We start from the raw sequence: 19804 nt of genomic DNA on the forward strand, positions 1-19804 counted from the left end.
AACTAGAACAACTGTGCTTACTGTTTCTATATATTGTTTTTATGACAAGCAACCATCAAGCATAAAATCAGGTTAATAATATTTAGTATAAGTCTACACGAAAGGCTCAGTATCAATATTTTCTTATATTAACTAACACTGACCATACTACAGTGCCCTCTGCTGGTGAGGAGTAGCTTATGGAAGATGTCCAAATCAGAAAAATCCTTTTGGTGATTCTAAATTAGTCTTTATTGATCAGAGTGAATCAAAACAATAGTAGTGAATACAAATCTTAATGTGAATGTTGATGAAATCTAGAACTGGTTGAACAGTCCTGTTAATATTAAATAGTGTCTAGAATTAACATTAACATAAGGGAAGGTGTGCATGGTAAACATTTCACAATAACTTCAGTGAAGGTGCTTCGTAAATATTTTACAATTTGAACAAATTCAGTGGCAGAGTGCATTCTTCATCATTAAAACACGAGTCAAATCCGTTTAAACTAGTGTGCAATCATAGTGATTATAAGTGAGACAAACTAAATAAATGAAGACCAAAATATGCATAGGTTAGTTAACTTAAATAAATAAGTAATTAATAAATAAATAAACATTAAAACTACTAATTACTGACAGCTGGGACATATCACACCCAGTACTGTTTGGTGTGCACTGCAGGCCTGTGTGTGTGTTTATGTTTGGGTACATTATTCTGTTTGACATAGCAGGGGTCATAATAATCCCACTCCAAAGCTGAAGCCAAAACACCGTTGGACAGACCGTCACTGTCTGCAGAAAGAATCCGCAAGGAAACACCTGAAAAGAAATCACACGTATATTCAAGATTCCCTTTTTATATGTTTTTAAGTCATGTAAATACTCTACTTTGGATAACAATGTGTGTCCAACTCAGCACAAACAAGCAATGAATTAACAGAAAGCTAACTTATATTGCATGGAGTGGGACTTTAAATAAAGCAAATTAATTCTAAAATGTGGACGGCACCTGGTTTGATAAAATTTCTGAGTCCCACTGTAATACTTAATTCCCTGTCACCAGATAACTTGCCTCTTATTGGCAATGACGATGTAAAACAAATAATTTTTCTACCCAAATATTGTAGCAGAAGCAATATTGAGCACTTTTAAGAGTTGGATTTATATATTTCAGATGACAAAACATATAGAAAATGTCACCTTCAATAAAAAGAGATCTAGTCTACTATATAGCAATTTGATCTGTTTTCTTGATTAATCCAGTGCTATCATAACTATCCATAATTTTTTTTCGGACAAAGAAGCAGGTTGAAATGATTCACAGTAGCCTCATTCAACATTAAAATACACTATCCATATATATTGCATAAATTGGACTGCTTGTGCCTATAGCTTGCAATCAGTGCTCACCTTGTTTTCCACAAAACTTACATACATTACTCAGAAAAGTTATGTTATGACTTTACATAGCAGTCATGTTTTAAACAACTAAATAAAACTGCTTCCAACCAGATTTAATTCAGTAAGGAAGATAATTGAGGTCCCTAACTGGTGAGATTCTGTGTGAATGACTAAGATAAGCAAACAGCTCTGAGGTACAATTTTCATCATACTATACCCCCAGACTATTTGTTTGAGGCAGCAGTAACATTAATTATTAATGACCAGCCATATTGATTAGTATGCAGCTGATGGAGACTGAAGCGTACCTGCACTTGCACCAAAGTCGCTGTCCAGTCCAGGACCCACTGCAGACGTGTTCAGGCAGGACGCCTCTGAAGGCGGGTTGGTGTACTCGCACTCCATGTCTACTTTGTCAAATACATGCACTGCAACACCTGGGTTCACATCTGTCAGCATCTCATAAGTACTGCTCCGACGAATATGACCCACACATTCTGTCTCCTGCTGTGAACACAAAAGGAAAAAAGACAGCACACAGTTGGACATTCACTTTAGTTTTTTTCTTAAGTAGTAATCTGAGTATAGGATGTAGGTTTTACTTTTCCTATTTGTTTGGAATAAACCAAAAGAGCATGGTAGTTAGTATAAGCAGTGACATCCAATACGGGAGAACAGTCACAGAAAAGAGCTCCACCTACAGAAACACACAAGTAATCTCTGAAGACTGCAGTGCCTAAACAAAAAGGAGAGCTTTTGCACCAAACATGAGAGCGACAGAGAGCTACAGTGATAGCTGAGAAACAGTAATATATTGATCGTAATTACTAGAGATGTGAGGGTGTCAAATATATGACATTGCTGCTTGGCAACCTGTCCACATAAAACAAGATGTAACTGATTTAAATCAAAATCAACCCATCACAATTATTAAGAAAAAAACCCTGAGATGTAAGAAATATTAATATTTAAATACATTTTACAACAATAAGCTAAAATATTTCTATTATTTAGGAATCAAAATGTTTACTCATGTTTCAATATTTACAAATAATACCATAAACTTTTGAAACATGTGACTAACTAACAACTGTCCTGTGTCCCAGACCTCCAGGGACCCTTCAACAAACCCGAAGTCACTCTGTGGCGACTGATTTGTAGTCATTTTATTGACTATAACTTTGTTTGGTATTTTTTTGGGTATCATGGGAACAAGAAACACTAAAGCAAACATCAACAGACATAATAAGGACCTATAAATCAAGTTATTTTGAGTCCTGCTCTCAAGATCTAATTATAAAGACCTCATATCACCTAATATCCACCTACCTCATGTATATAAGATAACCAGCTACAAAATATTTTGCATTATTATCTCACTGTCTACAAATGTTATTGCTGTACATATATTATTTGCACATAGCAGTTTGTTTTCCTTGTTGAGCTTGTTGTCCTGTTTATTCTGCTGTATATATGCCTATTCTGTGTATGTATGTACACTGAGTAACATAAAACTAGAGTCAAATTCCTTGTACGTGTCCATACCTGGCTAATAAAAGTGATTCTGATCTGATATTCTGATATTGATGCAGCTTCACCGTCTGTGTATGTTGTGATTAATTCACAAACACAGCCTTGCCCAAGGTGCTGATATTCTGATAATTGTCAAACATGAAAACCTGGGGTATTATTCCAGGAATAATGTCCAAAATGAATAAAGAGGAACAGTAACAGGGGCCAAGTAGCTCATTTTGGCCCCAGGGCCCCCCAAGCAGGTTTTTATCCAGCCATGCTCCTGAGTGCTAGTTTGAACCTGTCTGTGTTGGCACCACTGTCAAAATTGTGTGTTTAGGTTATTTTTCCTACAGAAGTTCTTGAATTAAATATCCACCAATTAGTCCCTAACAATGACCCTTGACTCCTTAGGTCTCTTCCTGGTTATTTATTTTAGTTATTTACACTCACCATTGGGGAGTTTGGTGGAACAAGGTTCACTCTGATTTCAGCCTCTGAATCACTGGACTGCGGTAGAACTGGAGCGCTTTTACACCAGCCCGCTTTGCTGATGCTGCATGGCCGTGAGCCGGAGGCCAGGTCGAATCTCGGGGTGAAACCAGCCGCAGAGGAAGCGGCCCGGATGGTGCTCGGCGCCCTCAGGGACCCTGAGCCGGTGGCACCATCTGGCCTCAGGAGCCGGAACCTGTGATCCTCCCCGGCCCTCTCCCTGGATGAAGCCCTGGAAGAGGTGACAGGATGGGGCAGGACGGGCTCTGATAGAGACATGTAGGCTCTCCTCACGTCCTGCAGAGGAAAGGCCACCTCAGATACTCGTCTTGCCCTCTGCAGGGTGGACTGCAGAAGCATCTCCTCTGTGTCCTCTCGCTTCTGTCTGTTGCTCTTCTTTGACAGGTTCAATAACTTGTAGCCCAGAAACAGGCAGTTCAGCAGCAGCAGGATGACCACACAGGGTATCAGCAAAAGGACGACTAAAGTCAAATTTGTCACGGGGTAACCTTCAGCCACATCCGATGGTGTGCTCTGACTTGTTTGCGACATTTCATTACAGAGGACATAGAGGGGGAATTTTAGAGAACTGCTGATCTCAGTTGAGATTTCACGTTGTCTCTGGATGCACAGGTGGGTCGGTGTGTCAATCAATGTGGACCACTTTGTGTTTGAAAGTGTTTTTTATCCAACAGTAACATGTCAGCCTTCTTCTCGCATGTAAACAAGTCTCCAAGTGTGACTGTTGTCTTTATCCCCCCTTGTCTTCATCACTGCGGACCAATACTGTCAGTGTTAACAAAACAAAAGGGCTGGATCTGAGACGACTAGGCACCGTGCACTCAGTTGGCAGCCACGTAGATTACAGATCAACAGGTGTGTCCTATTATGTGCAGGTTGCTTCGGGTTGTTATAGCAACCGACCACCGCTAGATGGCAGCATGGATGGGGGCCCCAGACTCCTGTATCACTCACTGCAGTGATGATCTCCATGCTCTGATTTGAGATCTTGTGGACTGCAGTGTCTGATACAGTGGTGGAAGGAGGGTGCTGTAAAAAAAAACCCATCATAACCACACAGATCCTGCATTCATAAACTTTACGTAAAGAAACATATTAGTATAAAGTATTATCAGCAAATGTACTTAAAGTGTTTAAAGTAGAAGGGCTTATTTTGCAGGAAAACGGTCCCTGTCTGTGTTTTATTATTATATATCATGGGATTAATATTACTGCTGTATTAATGTGTATGATGCATTTTAATGCTGTTGTCATTCAAGGTAGAGCTAATTTTAACTACTTTATGTAGCCTACTGTTGGGTAGTTTAATCTACAGCAATGCATCATATTCTATAAGATCATGTATGTCTAAATACTTTTTAGGGTTTTTAAATTTAATTTAGCTTATAGAAGTAGAAGATTTTTGTTGAATCCTTCAGTTTAGCAGAAAATTCACATTCAAAATCAACAATTATGGAGATACAAGGATTTTACTGGAAAGGAAGGGTATAAATGTAATCTGCAAGGTAAATAAAGCTGTCAGACAAATGTTGTGGAGTAAAAAGTACAATATTTGCCCCAGAGTAGTAATGGAGTAGAAAATATAAAGTAGAAGATAAAATGTATCTTGAAATTGAACTTGAGTAAATGTTCTTGTGTTTGTTGAGGACTTCTGTAGTCCACTTATACATGCATGAGGTCTTCCAAAATACACGTTTATCACAAAGAATAGTAGAGAAACGAAGTCAAATACTGCATTTTTCTTTATTTTTTCATGCTTCCAAACATGTCTCTATCAGGTAATAATACATCAACATTGCAGAATATATACAAACATTTCAAATAATTCAATAGAACATTTGACAGATTAATCTCTCTTAGAGACAATGTTGTTGCATTTTGTACACAAAGTAGATCTTCGTACACAAGTATATTTTGCTATTGTAATAAATCAATGCAAAAGATCAGTCATATGAACACCATATAACTATAATAAAGTTGTTGTATTTTTTCTTAGCATTTTTCTACCATTCAGGTTTAAGGAAGTCTATACAGACTTGAATAGCACACTGATATCCTGCTATAGGTTTGCAAGTATAACAGTACAGATTACCTTTTCATTCAAGAGAAAGGCTATTGAGTCAATGGACGCCCTCAGATACCAAAGACCCCATTCATCAGTTCTGAACTCACTGCTCATGTGGCATCATAAGATGTTGTGCGTCGTTGCCTGCAGAAAGTCATCCCCTCACTGAACTACAACTCACTTAAGCGCTACTTGCCATTTCCAAACACAATAAGAGGTTGTGATTGGTTGTGATACTAGCACCTTGGGCAAGGCTGTGTTTGTGAATTGATAACAACATACACACATGGTGAAGCTGCGTCAAATCAGGCCATTAGATCAGACTAGCACTGTGCCAGGCTGTGCTTGATGATCTCGCGGGACTGTGGTGGGATCCTGTCGGGGAAGAGCACCTGGAACTCCACCACCAAGTCGCCACGCTGGGACGGGCTCTTGGGCATTGGCAGGCCTTCGCCCCTCAGCCGCCGGACGGCACCTGGTTTGATAACATCGCTGCTTGGTAGAGGCATCATACGGTTGTCAAGTGTTGGGACGTTTACTGTGCAGCCACAGAGAGCCTGGAAGAGAAAAAAAAAAGGAACAAAAGGTTAGTTCTGTAGACCTGTTATATTTAGAACAAGTTGCATAAGGTTTCTGAGTGGTCTGACTGGGATGAAGTACACTTGGGGAAAAAATCAATTAAATGCCTGATCTTTTAAAAGTGTCAAGTTACATAACGGTTAAATATGGAGTGTCTTTGTAAAAGCATAATGATTTTCTGTGTTATGCAACAAACCGGTGTTACAGATGTTATAATCGCTGTCCTATTTTCTGACTGTGTGTGGGAGTAAGTGCTTTAGTGATTGAAAGGAGCCATAGGAAGATGGAGGAGCTCTTTGAAATGCCAGTCTCTGTGACTGCTACCCTGCTAATCTGTGTGTGGGCTGGTAGAAGTGAGAGCCAGCGATGGAGCGGGCCAAAAAAGCTGCCTCTCTGCCTGCCTTGTAGAGGCAGAGGAGTCTGCAGCACACATAGTAGCTGAGAGTGAGAGTGAAGTGCGATTTGTGGGGGCAGTGAGTGCCGAGGCTAAATTTAGCTCCTGCTCTCTCTCACTCTGCAGGGGCCGATGAGGTAGCTGAGGCGTTGGCAGGCTGCTGCTGCTGTTCTGTTAGCGGGGGTCTGTCAGCCCATTGTAAGCTGGGGACTCAAATGCCCATAACAGAACACCCTGTTCTGTCCTAAGAATGTATTCAAGGATATATCCCTGCCTGCAGTTGGCAGAAATCACTCCTTCTTTCGTACATCTTATTGATGCCTTTCAGTAATTGATTTTCTTCAGTATTTCAGAGAATGGATCATGCGATCAGTTATGTAAAGAACAAGATGTGGTGGAAAGATTTTAGCCTTTCTCTGAGTAGGTGAGTAGGTGTAAGTGGCTATATAGTATATCTACTTATAGACCAGTCACATGTTGCGTAATAAATCATTAATTTACTCAGGACCAAGTCAAACTCTTAACCCTGATAGACCTCTAAGCTTGATGTAAAGGCTCCAAACTCACCTCTTTGAGGGTGATCTTGGCTGTGTAGACGATGTTGGAGCCATCTCTCTTGTACTGGGTGTGCTCCTTGTCCCTGAGAATGAAGGTGATGTCTGCAGGGGTGCTGTTGGGCGTCTCATCTCCCTCCCTGGGGAAGGTGATCCTGGTTCCCGCTCTCCAGCCTTTCTTCACCACCACATTTAGCACCTTGTCCTCAGTTCGCAGGCTGCGGCTGTCAGGGTTGAGGCGGCTGCGGGAGATCTTCACGTGCTTCGTGCAGCCGTGCATCACCTCCTCCAGGGTCACAAGCAGGTCGTGCACCACCTCTTCGCCCTGCAGCCGCCGCTGGCCTCTTCGCAGCCCGCCTTCGAACCCGCCAACGTGGCTGAAGGGGAACCGCCTGAAGGGGTTGAAGAGGTCATCTTCGCTGTCAACGTCAGAGCCAAAGAAGATGTCGAAGTGGTCGGAGCCGTGGAAGAACGAGGAGAATGTGGCGTGGGGGTCACCGTGGAAATTATTGCGGAAAATGTTGCCTTGGCCGGCCATTGACATTCCACTTTTAAGGCCTAAAAAACACAGAGAAAGAGAAAGAGTTCAGTTAAATTCATTAAAATATGCTAATTTGATAAAACCCTTCTTTCTAGAAGGTTTAATAAACATCTGCTATTGAGGAGTTTTATGGAAAACACTGCTCTCTCAATAATTAATCACCACCACAGCTGTCTATCCTGCACATGTTCAGCTAATAGGAGTGGAAGTGTTTTAGTCATGATCCTCCCACTGCACATGAGCATTTATCCTTGATGTTGACATGAATCATTAATCCACATAGCCTCTGCTACAGTAATTAGCCAGATGGCAGTTACTATTTCAGGTATGCAACAATTGCAAATGAAATCACAACAGTGTCAAAACTCCCTCACTCTCACCTTCTTCTCCAAACTGGTCATATATGCTTCTCTTTTTGGGGTCAGTCAGGATCTCGTAGGCCTCTGCAATCTCTTTGAACTTGTCCTCTGCATCGGCATCGCTGTTCTTGTCTGGGTGGAACTTGAGAGCCATCTTCCTGTAGGCCTTTTTGATCTCGTCTTCATTGGATTCGGGGGTAACACCCAGGATTTTGTAGAAGTCCTTGCCTGTGGGCTTGATGGACAGGCAGGGAGTGTCTGGCTCAGACTTGGTGCTTTCCTGTGGAAACAAGAACAATCAAACATTGGACCATTTAATTGTCATATCTCCATTAATAAAAATCTGGTCAAAGAATTTACTTTTTTTGCTGCAAATGTCTTTAAATCAGTGTGGCAGTGTTTCATGGACAGTGGTATATTCTGCAAAAAGGCTGATGATGAATCACTAATAAACACGTAAATCCATCCCCAAGAATAGAAAACAGGATGGATGATGTACACAGGATGGACTGAACATCCTCCACACCAACTGCTGCACAGTGTCTATTAATATGCAGAAAATCAGCCTCCAGCAAAGACTCTCTCTGGGAATATACCCTTATCTCTGTGCTGCTATGCAACTGCATACCCGTGAATTTTATAAGCTGGTGCACAACACAACGTGAGAGAAGAGGGGATGAAATCGTGAGGGGGGAAAGACTTCCCCCAACGACCGAAATTCTCTACAGGGATTGGCTGAGCGTGAATCGGCGACTCTTGCATTTGAATATACCCACAGCAACAGTCAATGAAGATTAAACACGGAGAGATGCCGGTACATTTAAGATTACTGTTTTAAAGTGATTGTACTGATATAACATGCCTTGTATTAAACTTAAGTATCCTAGCAGTGCATTGAACTCACTATAATTTGAGAAATTGATCAATTAATTAAAAAAAAAAAAAAAAGCTTTAAAGGATAAAACCATTTAAAACTTAAAAAAAAAAAGTACTTACCGCTGATGATGATGAGCCTGAGCTGTCGCCTCTGTGCATAACTCGCACTTTGCACTTGACATTGACATTTTTGTGCTTCACACCGAACTGAGTCCAAATGAGAACCATGATGGATGCTGGATAGTTTTGGGTTTGTTTGTCTTTTTTTGTTAAGGGGCTATGTGTCGCTGTCCAGTCGGGCTGGTGCTGAAATCTCTCGGCTTCGTCGGGCTTCGTCCTGTCTTGAGCTCTCCTCGGCTTTCTGTTAAATACTGCCGCGGCAGCTCCCCTACTATACTCTCACCCACCCACGCAGCGTGACCGAGCTTTCCCCGGATCCGCCCATTTCCTGACGCGCGGCAGGGGATACCGGTGTCCTCAGCTCGGTCGATGGAAAGTCATTGGTGCTCCGGCGATGATCACGCGGATGTTGCAGCCCCCTTCTCCATCTCTAGACTTGTTTCCGGAGTTCTTGAAGGCAGAGCCGAGCAGACAGTCACGACACAGTACAGAGAGTCCTCTTTTTTTTTTAAATCACAGACAGAACAGAACAGAACAGAACAGAACAACCAGACATGCAGTTAACAGATCCTGCTGGCTGCCCAGACAGCCCCCAGACAGTCAATCAAATGTCCTCAAATGACATTTTCTGCACATTTGAACATGGACCCACGCCTTTTAAATACATATACATGCTTTATATCTTTGCAAATTATGATACAATGCATGGAATTTAGCCACGTTTCTCTTATTTTAGTGGGTTTTAAGTCTTCTTTAGAATAGCTGTTGTAAGCAGCCTTAAATTCTGCAGTGATACCCCCTGTGCCAAAAAACAGATATGTGAGGGGGCATGAACAGAATGTATGATCAATTAGTGTTCACATAGGGTTTATACAATAACATGAATGCCTGTACATAAGTCCTGCATTTAAAACCCCACAGTAAAAGCAAGTCTCAACAAAATGTTCTTAAAGTATCCAACCTGAAAGTACTCATTGTGCAGAAAAATGTCCCCGCTAAGTGATGAATTATGTATGACATTATTATTCATACTACTGCATCACACATGTAAGCAGCATTTTACTGCTGTAGCTGGTTTTAAGTTAAGATAGTTTTAACTACTCAACATACAGTTCAGTATTTTAGCCCAGTGGTTCTTAATAGGGTAGGAAAGAATAACCAAACAAAGCAATGTTCTGCATAACATATTAGTCTGTATGATAAAACCATTTGAGAAAAGACATGAAAGGGGAATTCTTTGATGGAGCTGCAAACAAAAAATATCAGAGGAACTTCTGCTTTAATCTTTAAAGATGCACTGTAATTTATAAAATTAAATTAGATTTTATGTCAAATCTTAATCTGAAAGTAACTAGTAACACTGTGAAACAGATATAGTGGAGTAAGGGGGAATGTACGCGTATAGTTTTCAAAAATCAAAAATAAAAGAATAAAAATGGTCATTGACTTGCACTCTAAATGTTTCCAGGATTATTTCCTGTAGCTGAAATTACCTTGGACCCTAATTGCTCTGTTAATGGAGTTTCACAGACAAGGTCAATAAGCTTTACAGTGGCAGTATTTAGCTAATGCTTTTCTGTTTCCATTAGATTGTGCAGTTGCTCATTTAAATGCGTCCTCCCCGTAGTTCTGCATAACAACTGTGTACAGTATAGTGCTGCAGACGATAATTGCAAGCAAATGCAAATGAGCCACTAAATAACCAACAGCAAACAGCTGTGGATGGAAGGTCAGCTTCAAGTTCTGTAACTGAATGTGATAAAAAAAAAAAAACACCTTGTGTTGCTTTTTGATTTCCAAATAACCTCCTCCTGTGAAAACTCAAGATATCACCTCAAAAGCTTGTTGACTGACTAAAGAATTATGATTATCTCGCCAGGAAAGTTAAAAAAAAAGGCTTTTTGAAGTCTCATGTAGAGTCCATAATAATAAGGGACTGTAAGAAAATGATTGGCATAAGAAAAGCAGTCAAACTGTCTGTATTTTCAAGTTAAATATCTAAATGGAATAATAATTGTTACATAGAGCATATTGCACATTAGGGGTAGAATTAGTCAAAAATCAAAAACATAAGAATTGTGCTTCCTGTTGGCAGTGCATTTCTACTAAAAAGCTTATTACCATAGTCACTGAATAAGTGAAGAGGGCACAGACTTTTTTTGCCCTTGCCCATATATTAGTAGAACAGGTTGGGTTGTTCTGAACGTGCATTATATCAAGACATTGTATAAATCAATGTTTATGCTGTTTTATAATCTACATCCTAGTGCCATTTTGCATCTTAACAATACAACACACGCAGTTGCTTTTGGCACATTACCCACAATTAAGATTCAGTTTTGGCCCTCCAAGGGAAATTTTGGCCACCCCTGCTATATATGATACATTTAACTTTACTGCAGTTATGTTGTGATTCAGAATAAAGTGTTGGCTGGTAAATAAATGGCACATTCTCTATTTAACTGTAAAGATCCACATCTACTGTAAAAACTGACATTACTGTTCTACTATTATGCAGTATTATATTAGAAGAAGAAGAAGAAGAAGAAGAAGAAGAAGAAGAAGAAGAAGATATACTATTATATGATATTCGAATATTTTTGTCAATAAAAGAAATGAAGAGATGAAATAGAAATTAAAAAAACTCATGACCCCCCCACCCACATGCCTATCAGACTCTCCCCTTTTCTGACACCATCTGCCCTCTCAATAGGTTCTGTTCAGTCCCTAGCCAAGAATACATTTTGTAAAGATGGTTGTAATTGAGGAAAGTCTATTTATGGGGCTTGTGTGGTGGTAAAAACATCTCACATACCCACATAATCATGTTCACTTAAAATTCATCACCACATGAAGGTCACTCTTCCTGAATGAAACACAGCAAGTCATCTGCTTGAATGCCACTTTTACTCTCATTGAAAAAGAGTCACTATTTCTATTTCGAGATCATACTACAAGATTACGACACAGCATTGACTCCTCAGCCGGCAGTGCATCCATGGATATTGAAATCAGTGTTACAGGGTACATACATACATGGCAGTGCTTCCTCTGCTGTGATGCTTTATACAGCCAATGGGGGAAGGAGTTTCCTGGGATTCTCCTTTCGTCGTACAGGAAACGACAGACAAATTTGGTTTGAACATGTTGAGCCAGGAGCGTCATGCACCAGATAGCAGCTCTTACATAGTATTCACAGATTGAGTGAATCAGAACAGCCTCTTACATAGCGCTCTTTCTTCCTGCCCATGAGAACAGTCTGACTGTGTGTTTGGCCTGTTTTTCACACATTCAAACTGTCTCTCTCACAGAAACACATACAAAGTTGCCTGTCAGTCTTGGAGAAAATAATGCTAATTAAGGTTCCAAGCTGCACTGACACTGTTATTGTTAGGTGGCGTGAAGGCGGACAGCTTACATGCAGCCTAGTGTTCTTGGGGTGTTGTTTGGTGTTCTCACATTCTCAGTAGTAAATGCATGAACAGTCACAATCTCTGGGTTTGTTTGTGCCCCCAGTTTATCTGCAATTAGTAAGGCGTTAGTTAGCTGCAGAGTTAAGTTCAACACACACACACACACATATATATATATATATATATATATATATATATGTATATATGTATGTATGTATGTATGTATGTATTTTATAACATAAAAACACAGTTCAGTAGAATATCCCCTTTTATGTTGCTTTAGTGCATAATCAGTCATAGCAATCGTGCCTTTACCCAGTACATGCTGTTCCTATTACATATACAATGGGGGACTCTTGAATGCCCCAATGGTAGCTAAAGAATGATAACTTGCCCTCTAGGGTGCTAATCTTTAGTGTAAATGCATCACAACTGGTGCCCTTTTTTATTTCTTGCACCTCAAATAGTCTGCCACTGCACATATCTGCAACAGCTTTCACCAACCTTGTATAGGGGAGTTGTGAAAACATAAATCAATACAATGTCAGCTTGTCAGTCAGTTCACCACTTTGGTCCAGACTTCAAATATCTCAACAACTTTTAAATGGATTGCTGTGAAATTTTTTACAGTGATGAATCCTAATGACTTTGGTGATCCCTTGATTTTTCATCGCCATGAGGTTCTGTAGAGAGACATATCTTGACCATTATTGGATGCATTACTATGGAATTTGGTACAGACATTCTTGTTCCACACAGGATGAGCTGTGATAACTCTGGTGGTCCCCTGACCTTTTCTCTAACACCATCACTGGGTCGACATCCTAACTTCCAATCCTTCGGTTTATGACCAAATACTATGTCAGCTGCCTGTACTTAGTGTTTACTGCTAATTAGAAAATTGACAGCATGGTAACCATTCGTGTGTTAGCATTGTCATTGTGAGCATGTTGCCATGCTAGGATTATTATTTAGCCTGAAGCACTCCTGTGCCTCAGTGCAGCCTCACAGAGCTGTTAGTGTGGCTGCAGACTAGAATTGTTCATATTATCAGTTAACTATTTAGTTATTTCCCAACATGAAAGTCTGTTTCAAAGCTCTCTCCACACTGCATTTATGCTGCGTTTATTAGATTAATTTTTTTGTCTTAAAATAGTAGGATTATCCAGCTGAAAAACCATTGGCCAATGTTAGTTAACAGACGAAAGCAGACAGACAGCTGGTACAGGGACACAGGCAGATGCTTGCATACATATGCAGGTGTATGTGACTGAGAGGGGTGAGGTTTTATCTTTCACAGGTTCGGCTCTATCTCACTCTCTGCTGTTAGGGTTTGTGGGAGCCGTTAACGCCCGCAGGGGACTCAGGATAGTGAATCACACTGCTGTGAGGACACAGCAGTGACACAGGGGAAGTGACACCAACTTCATCTCACATCATCCCACTGCCAACACTTGTCCTGTCCTTCAAAGGTCGCTGGATGAATCAACGTTGTGTAAAAGGCCACAGGAAAATCCACTGACTAAGGTCAGTTTTACCTATAGGCTACAGAGGATCAGAGAAAATATTAAAGGCAGCACTGAAGTTTCCCTCTCTAATGCCTTTAGAATATTAAGTAGAAAACCCTTTGATTTTAGCAGTTATTGGGTTCAAATGGAGGGCAGAGAGTAAAAAATGCACATTAGAGACATCTGAGAAAAAAAATGTCATAACAGGTCATATTTTATCACCAGGCAAGAAAATGCGATGTTCTCATTTGCAACTTCTTTCCCTCTCCCTCGTCTAGCACCTTCTCCCCCGATGTACCGCCACTCCCACACATGTCTGGGAGTGTGACTGTCTCCTATGTGTAACACTGGCTAGACGAAAGCCATGTGCCTCAGTGCACCAGATACACAGACAGGCAGATGGCAATAAAGACACATAAAGATGTACTCATAAAAGTAGATATAAATGCAGACCCAGACCCAGACAGAGCTCTGTACGTTTTATAAACTGACATCTTGGTGTTTTCTTTTCACAGAGATGAAAATCTTGCTTGAGGAAAAAGAAGAGAGGCTTTCAAAATGGGAAAAAGAGGCAGATAATGGCAGAGAAGGGAAGTGGAGGAAAGGAGAAAAAGTAGAAGTATAAGGGTTTATAAAAACATGTCAAATTGAGGGAGAGGCACAAGAAATCAAAAGAGAGGTAAAGAGGAACAATAAGACAAAACAATAGGACAGATTGGAGCACAGAAGGCAGAGATGGATTATGCCTGGCAGAGAAGTGGGTGCTTTTCTGGGGGAGCTCTTTATGAAATCTCCCTTACAGCTCACTCTCTGCACTAATGAAATGCTGTAGCTGCTGCATTTTAAATCATCTCATCGACCACTAAAACTGTGCTTTTGAGACTGGAGAAAAAGGAACACAAGGTTACATTTCACATAATGTATATTACAAAATTGGTATACATAATTGCATTCCTACATTCAAATGTGCTCAGTATTTTTCCTCAGTATTATTAGAGTCACATGCAACAACATCGGTTCTATCTTTCCTTGGAAAGTGCTGCCCTCTGCTGTGTAGAATAGCTGCATTGCATAAGAGAAAAAAAATGCCATTAAGAAAACATGTCTCACTCCAATGCCAGCAATTTTATATAACAAAAATTGTTATGTAAGAGAGGAAATACCAAAACTGTACATTACCATACTGTTCCTATATTTCCAACAATTTAACACTCATAGAGGTAAAAGTCAGAACAAAAGAGCATCCACTCTAATCATACAGATTCACTACAGCCCCTCTCCACCACAAACTGGACATTTGGACCTCCATTCTCCTTCAGCTGGGCCTCTTCTTCTTGGCGGCTGCTCTGCTGACTGTGCTGAGCTTTCTTTGAGGCCTGTAATTGTCTCTGGTAGCGTCGATTCTCCTCGGGGTAGGAGACCACAGACAGAGGCAGTCTGCAGATGGCTGGGATCTCAGAGGAAATGAGGAGGAAGATGAGAGTCGACAGGCAGAAAGGCCACGTGCAGGCTGGTAATGCAAGCTGAAAGGGGATGTCATAGGAGAGGAGAGCATGACACATGATATGAGAGACATCTGGGTGTTCAAAGGATGTTTATTGAGTTTGACTCAGGAAGAAAGTTTCTTACTTACCACAGACATCAGTTTGGAGATTGCTGCAGTCATGTAAGCGCAGAAAAATGCTGAAATGAGACATATTTTTTGCATTTTTTTGTGTCTGACCAGCTACCCGAAGAAGGATAGCAATCATGCTGTTCATCAGTCTTACCACATATTAGAGCCAGTAGATGGGTTTGCCATGTTATGACATAGAAGACCCCTCCAACGGCAATGCAGGATAGGGCACTGTTATATCCCCACAGCCCTGAGTAAATATCCTTGTGAGGAGCTGCCAGAGCAAGTCCTGCACCACAGAAGAAGTGTTCAATATTCCCCACAAAATTCATTATTACATAGAAACAACTGCACAAATGTCTGATTTGGAAACTGAGTCAACAAACACAGGCTATGCAGCATTATTTGAGAAAACATGCTGTGGTTCATTCACCATAATGCCATGGTGGCCTTTGAAAAGCCAAAGCTCCCATTGGAGACTCAACAGACATTATGCATATTTCTATGCAAATGGGAAAGTCTTTTTACCAGACAGCATGCCAGCAGCAGAGCCCAACATGGCATGATAACAGATAGTTGGTGAGGAAAGCAGCAGGGCCAGAAGGATGAGACCTCCTGTCCAAGGACTGTCACAGCCGTACACCTGGCCAACACCAACTGGCACTGACAGGAATAACTGAAAATGGAAAGCCCCCATTTACTTATATTTTAAACAATTAGCCTTTATTAATAAAGAAAATGTGTGTGCAATATAGCCACTATAATGATTTGGATTGAGTAGGGTTTCAAGAGCTAGTGGACCAATAATAATTCTGTTATACCTGAGAGATATTGAGGCTTTTGATGGAATCATTAGGAGGGGGCAGATGGTAGTTTGGCTGGATATCCACCTGAATTGTAAAGAAAAAAGTAGGTTACATTTTATTTTTCATCTAAGCACTGTGCAATGTGCATCGTTGTTTGTATAGCTGGCCTGTAATGTACCTCTGGAAAGTAGGAGTGATTGGCTCCCATAGCTGCAACATGCAGACACACCAAAATATTAAAGGGCAGGGTGAATATGGGGAGGTCCCATTTGCTGGCAACTGAGGACAAAGCACCGGAGACCACTGGGCTGTGAACAGAAGCAGGAAATGGATTACTGATTGGGTGCCAAGCATTACATTGGCCAGCTTTTGTGGGATTACAGGTCACATTCACAGCTAGCTCATGTTACTACACTACTGTGTACGGTAACAAGAGTTACCCCATCCAGCTCTTTATTGGATTTGAGGAAGTTTACTTCACCAACCCCTGCTGAACTTGTTAATCGGGATATTACAGGAGCATTACATTTGCAAAACACATCAGTTAGTACCTACACTCAAAGCCTTTTAAAATTGAAACATAGCCTACTGTTTGAAAAGGGCGTTTGCCGTCAGAGCCCTCAAACTGTGCAACAGACTTCCAGAGGAGATCCGGATGTGGTTTTATGGTTTTATCATTTTTTTCCTTCTTATTGTTTTAAAATGATCAGCTGGAGACAGAGTTTTCAAACCAACTAATGTTACCTTAATTAGCTAGCTATGAGCTAATAATGAGATAATTGGGAGGGAGAATAGAGAAATGATTTTCAGATTTTTACTGCATGCTGTTGCCTTTGTGTCTCATCTGTTTATAGTGTGCTGTTACCAATGTGTGTGCAATCAAACGAATCGCTTACCACAACATGGACATGAACACATTTGGCAATAACAGCCACCAGTACCAGCTTCCTTTGGCAGAGAAAACAGCCATCAGTATACCCACCAAGGTTCCATTGTAGCCATATAAACCCGCTGATGCAGCTTCCCTGAGGTGAATGTGACAGATGTAGTCAACATGAGTGCAAAACACAATTAAGTGAGAAACACTGAGAAAATAGCACAGTGTGAAAGCTAAAGTAAGTGTAGCCCCAGGGAATATAAGTGGAAGAGACAGTAATGATGGCTTCATGGTAGGAGGAAAATGTGTTTTTTATTTATTTTTCTAGGATGAAGTCAAATAAGGAAAGGAAATGCCATCTGACCTGTTTTGTCCCAGTAAGATTGCAGACACAGTGGATACAAGGGTACCCAGCAGACCGTTCAGAGCCCACCAAGGGTTCTGGAGAAAGAGGCCAGCCATGATGAGAAACCCACTGAGAGGGTTGTTGACAAACATGACCTGGGCCACCCCTCGAAAAACCCAGTCCAGCAGCTGGATTACTACAGCCTGTCCTGTCATAAATGGATAGTGTTCAGTCATAGTTTTTCATTTTGATGATCTACACAATACAAAAAGGCTTAAATGTCAAACTGACCCAATTTGGAATCATATAATTTTCAGTTTAGTAAGTCAAATTACTACATTTGCCTACTTTTATTCATTCAAATGTAACTGAGATGTGACTTAGAAGATGAGACAGATGATCACCTACTTTTCACCCATTCTCTGCAGGGATGCATGTCCCCGACGAAAAACTCAACAGCTCTAAAGAGAAAGGAGCGAGCTGGAGCTTTACGCAAGGACTGGTTATTGTTGTCCATAGCTGTAAATGGAGTTTATCACAATTGTGATATTTTAATACAGGAGCTGTATGATATGGCCAATTATAAATTAACTGTCCAGACTGAAAAATCTCAACAGCTATTGGATGGATTGCCATTAACTTTGGTACAGATACTCATGGTGCTCAGAGGATGAATGTTAATGACTTTGTTAATCCTCTCACTTTTCCTCTAGTGTTACCAGCAGGTCAAAGTTTTCACGTATCCAGTAAAATATTAAATAACATAATAATATATAACAAATAGATTGGCAACAGTTTCTACAGTCATTCATTATTCACACATAATACATCTTAATCTTTGGTGATACCCTGACATTTGTGTGTTTTGTGTGACATGTTTTTACAGATAGTTTGCCATGAATATTTCATGTCCCCATCATTATGAGAATGTTAGCCTGCTGATGTTAGCAGTACATCCTCACAGAGCTGCTAGCATGGCTGTAGACTCTTGAGAGAGTCTTGTTCTACTTCTACAGCTTTTTGTTTGATGCTCAGCAAACTCCCCTATCACCCAATCTGTATGATAATATCCAAATGTTATTTATGTTCATTTGTGTTTCTGTTATACTATTAATTTAGACACTGATATTGTCATCCACCCTTCCCCTCGCTACTCACAAATTACAGACAACTCGACGCCTCCCTGCAAAAACTAAATCAGTGTGATTCTTCTTTCTCCCTGAGGTGGAAACAACTCCAACAGAGAAGTCTGAGCTGAAATCAAAACCTTATTCTCAGTTTGCCACAGCGTTTTCAGTTCTTTTTTATTTTTATATCTTTTTGAAGGAGTGATCAAAGCAGATTTCCCGAAGAGCTTCCCACTGTTACCATCAACATCCCCAGTCACAGTTCTCTGCATGAAAGCCTGGGTGTGTTTATGTTGCTCAGTGAGTGGCGGACCTCTTGATCTGCCAGCTCTCTTCTGTGCTACAATACTTCTTAAGAATCAACAAATATGGAAGCTACTGAACACAGCTCTGCAGAAACTTGTGATTGAATGTGTGATCAAATAGAAAACAATCCATAACCTCTCTTATGAACTGTTATCTTTCATGTGTCCACAGGTAGTTCAGACCATGAAACTTTTTGTTCTTAACGCCAAAACCCATCATATTTTTATGGCTTTTGTTACTGTTTGCTTCTTTTATTTGAGCACTGCATGCTGTGGCTGTCAAACTGTGGTCACACTTGTTCTTAAATAGGCTACCAGGTGCAGAGTTCAGAGCTTGATAATTTTAGTTAGGATAAAAGAGAGTGGTGAGTAGAGTGGTGGCAGCACCTTGTCTGATTGTCCGCTTTCATGCAAATCAAGTTTTAGTTCAGCTGACAAAAAATAAATAAATCATTCAAAGATAATAAATCAGTACAGTTCTTAAAGGAGTTCTTCCTCCAGACTGAAAGTACAGCAGAGCCAATGAAAGATCTATAAGAACTTAAGTCTGTAAAGACGTTTTATTGACTAGCTGCAAGGGGAAGTGACTGATTTCTGATTTATGGTCAGTTTGATTCATTCATTTAGTAATGCAGAATGGGCAAATGTTGTGCTGTTATTGAATTTAGGCCTACCAGCTGCATTTATTATTTCTGATTAATACCAGTTTTAACAAAATGTGGCAACACTGCTGTTCATTTACAGGTGAGTCATTTAACTTACATAATAAATATTTTAAAAAATGGACGTCTTCTTACCTCTCTGAGTTGAAGATTAATCTCACAGCCCTGTTACCTACCGGCTACTGTACCAGCTAATGAAGGCATACATAAAAGCCAGATATAAAGGAATCTGAATGATGTTATGTAGCCT

At 40.4% G+C, this 19804-nt stretch overlaps 3 protein-coding genes across 3 annotated transcripts; all 3 read right to left on the reverse strand.

Annotated features, from left to right (window-relative positions):
* Window positions 1-630: 630 nt before the first annotated feature.
* hwa (huluwa) lies at window positions 631-3945 on the reverse strand. The gene is made up of 3 exons (XM_051412835.1): window positions 3348-3945; window positions 1691-1889; window positions 631-800 (listed from the first exon to the last, which is right to left on the reverse strand). Exons 1-3 carry the CDS (start codon window positions 3936-3938, stop codon window positions 631-633), a joined length of 960 nt encoding a protein of 319 aa, XP_051268795.1. The 5' UTR covers window positions 3939-3945.
* Window positions 3946-5131: 1186 nt separating this feature from the next.
* Window positions 5132-9149, reverse strand: zgc:122979 (uncharacterized protein LOC641576 homolog). Its single transcript, XM_051413171.1, has 4 exons — window positions 8896-9149; window positions 7921-8179; window positions 7013-7557; window positions 5132-6029 (listed from the first exon to the last, which is right to left on the reverse strand). Exons 1-4 carry the CDS (start codon window positions 9001-9003, stop codon window positions 5796-5798), a joined length of 1146 nt encoding a protein of 381 aa, XP_051269131.1. The 5' UTR covers window positions 9004-9149; the 3' UTR covers window positions 5132-5795.
* A 5535-nt stretch (window positions 9150-14684) lies between these two features.
* LOC127370804 (urea transporter 1-like) lies at window positions 14685-19704 on the reverse strand. The gene is made up of 10 exons (XM_051413170.1): window positions 19690-19704; window positions 17869-17979; window positions 17479-17668; window positions 17134-17262; window positions 16416-16545; window positions 16253-16321; window positions 15960-16107; window positions 15586-15720; window positions 15450-15472; window positions 14685-15339 (listed from the first exon to the last, which is right to left on the reverse strand). Exons 2-10 carry the CDS (start codon window positions 17975-17977, stop codon window positions 15070-15072), a joined length of 1203 nt encoding a protein of 400 aa, XP_051269130.1. The 5' UTR covers window positions 17978-17979; window positions 19690-19704; the 3' UTR covers window positions 14685-15069.
* Window positions 19705-19804: the final 100 nt, after the last annotated feature.

This window comes from Dicentrarchus labrax, unplaced genomic scaffold, assembly GCF_905237075.1.
Source record: "Dicentrarchus labrax unplaced genomic scaffold, dlabrax2021, whole genome shotgun sequence".
NCBI classification, from domain to species: domain Eukaryota; kingdom Metazoa; phylum Chordata; class Actinopteri; family Moronidae; genus Dicentrarchus; species Dicentrarchus labrax.

Excerpts from the sequence above, each read along its gene's own strand:
- LOC127370804 (XM_051413170.1), bottom strand. The coding sequence starts at position 17,977 with ATGGACAACAATAACCAGTCCTTGCGTAAAGCTCCAGCTCGCTCCTTT. Across the intron at positions 17,669-17,868 it reads CTGCAGAGAATGGGTGAAAA|GACAGGCTGTAGTAATCCAG; the intron begins GTAGGTGATCAT and ends CATTTATGACAG. Across the intron at positions 15,721-15,959 it reads TGCTGCTGGCATGCTGTCTG|GACTTGCTCTGGCAGCTCCT; the intron begins GTAAAAAGACTT and ends TCTGTGGTGCAG.
- hwa (XM_051412835.1), bottom strand. The coding sequence starts at position 3,938 with ATGTCGCAAACAAGTCAGAGCACACCATCGGATGTGGCTGAAGGTTAC. Across the intron at positions 1,890-3,347 it reads TTCCACCAAACTCCCCAATG|CAGGAGACAGAATGTGTGGG; the intron begins GTGAGTGTAAAT and ends TTGTGTTCACAG. Across the intron at positions 801-1,690 it reads CGACTTTGGTGCAAGTGCAG|GTGTTTCCTTGCGGATTCTT; the intron begins GTACGCTTCAGT and ends ATTTCTTTTCAG.
- zgc:122979 (XM_051413171.1), bottom strand. The coding sequence starts at position 9,003 with ATGGTTCTCATTTGGACTCAGTTCGGTGTGAAGCACAAAAATGTCAAT. Across the intron at positions 7,558-7,920 it reads TGACCAGTTTGGAGAAGAAG|GCCTTAAAAGTGGAATGTCA; the intron begins GTGAGAGTGAGG and ends TGTGTTTTTTAG. Across the intron at positions 6,030-7,012 it reads CCAAGATCACCCTCAAAGAG|GCTCTCTGTGGCTGCACAGT; the intron begins GTGAGTTTGGAG and ends TTTCTCTTCCAG.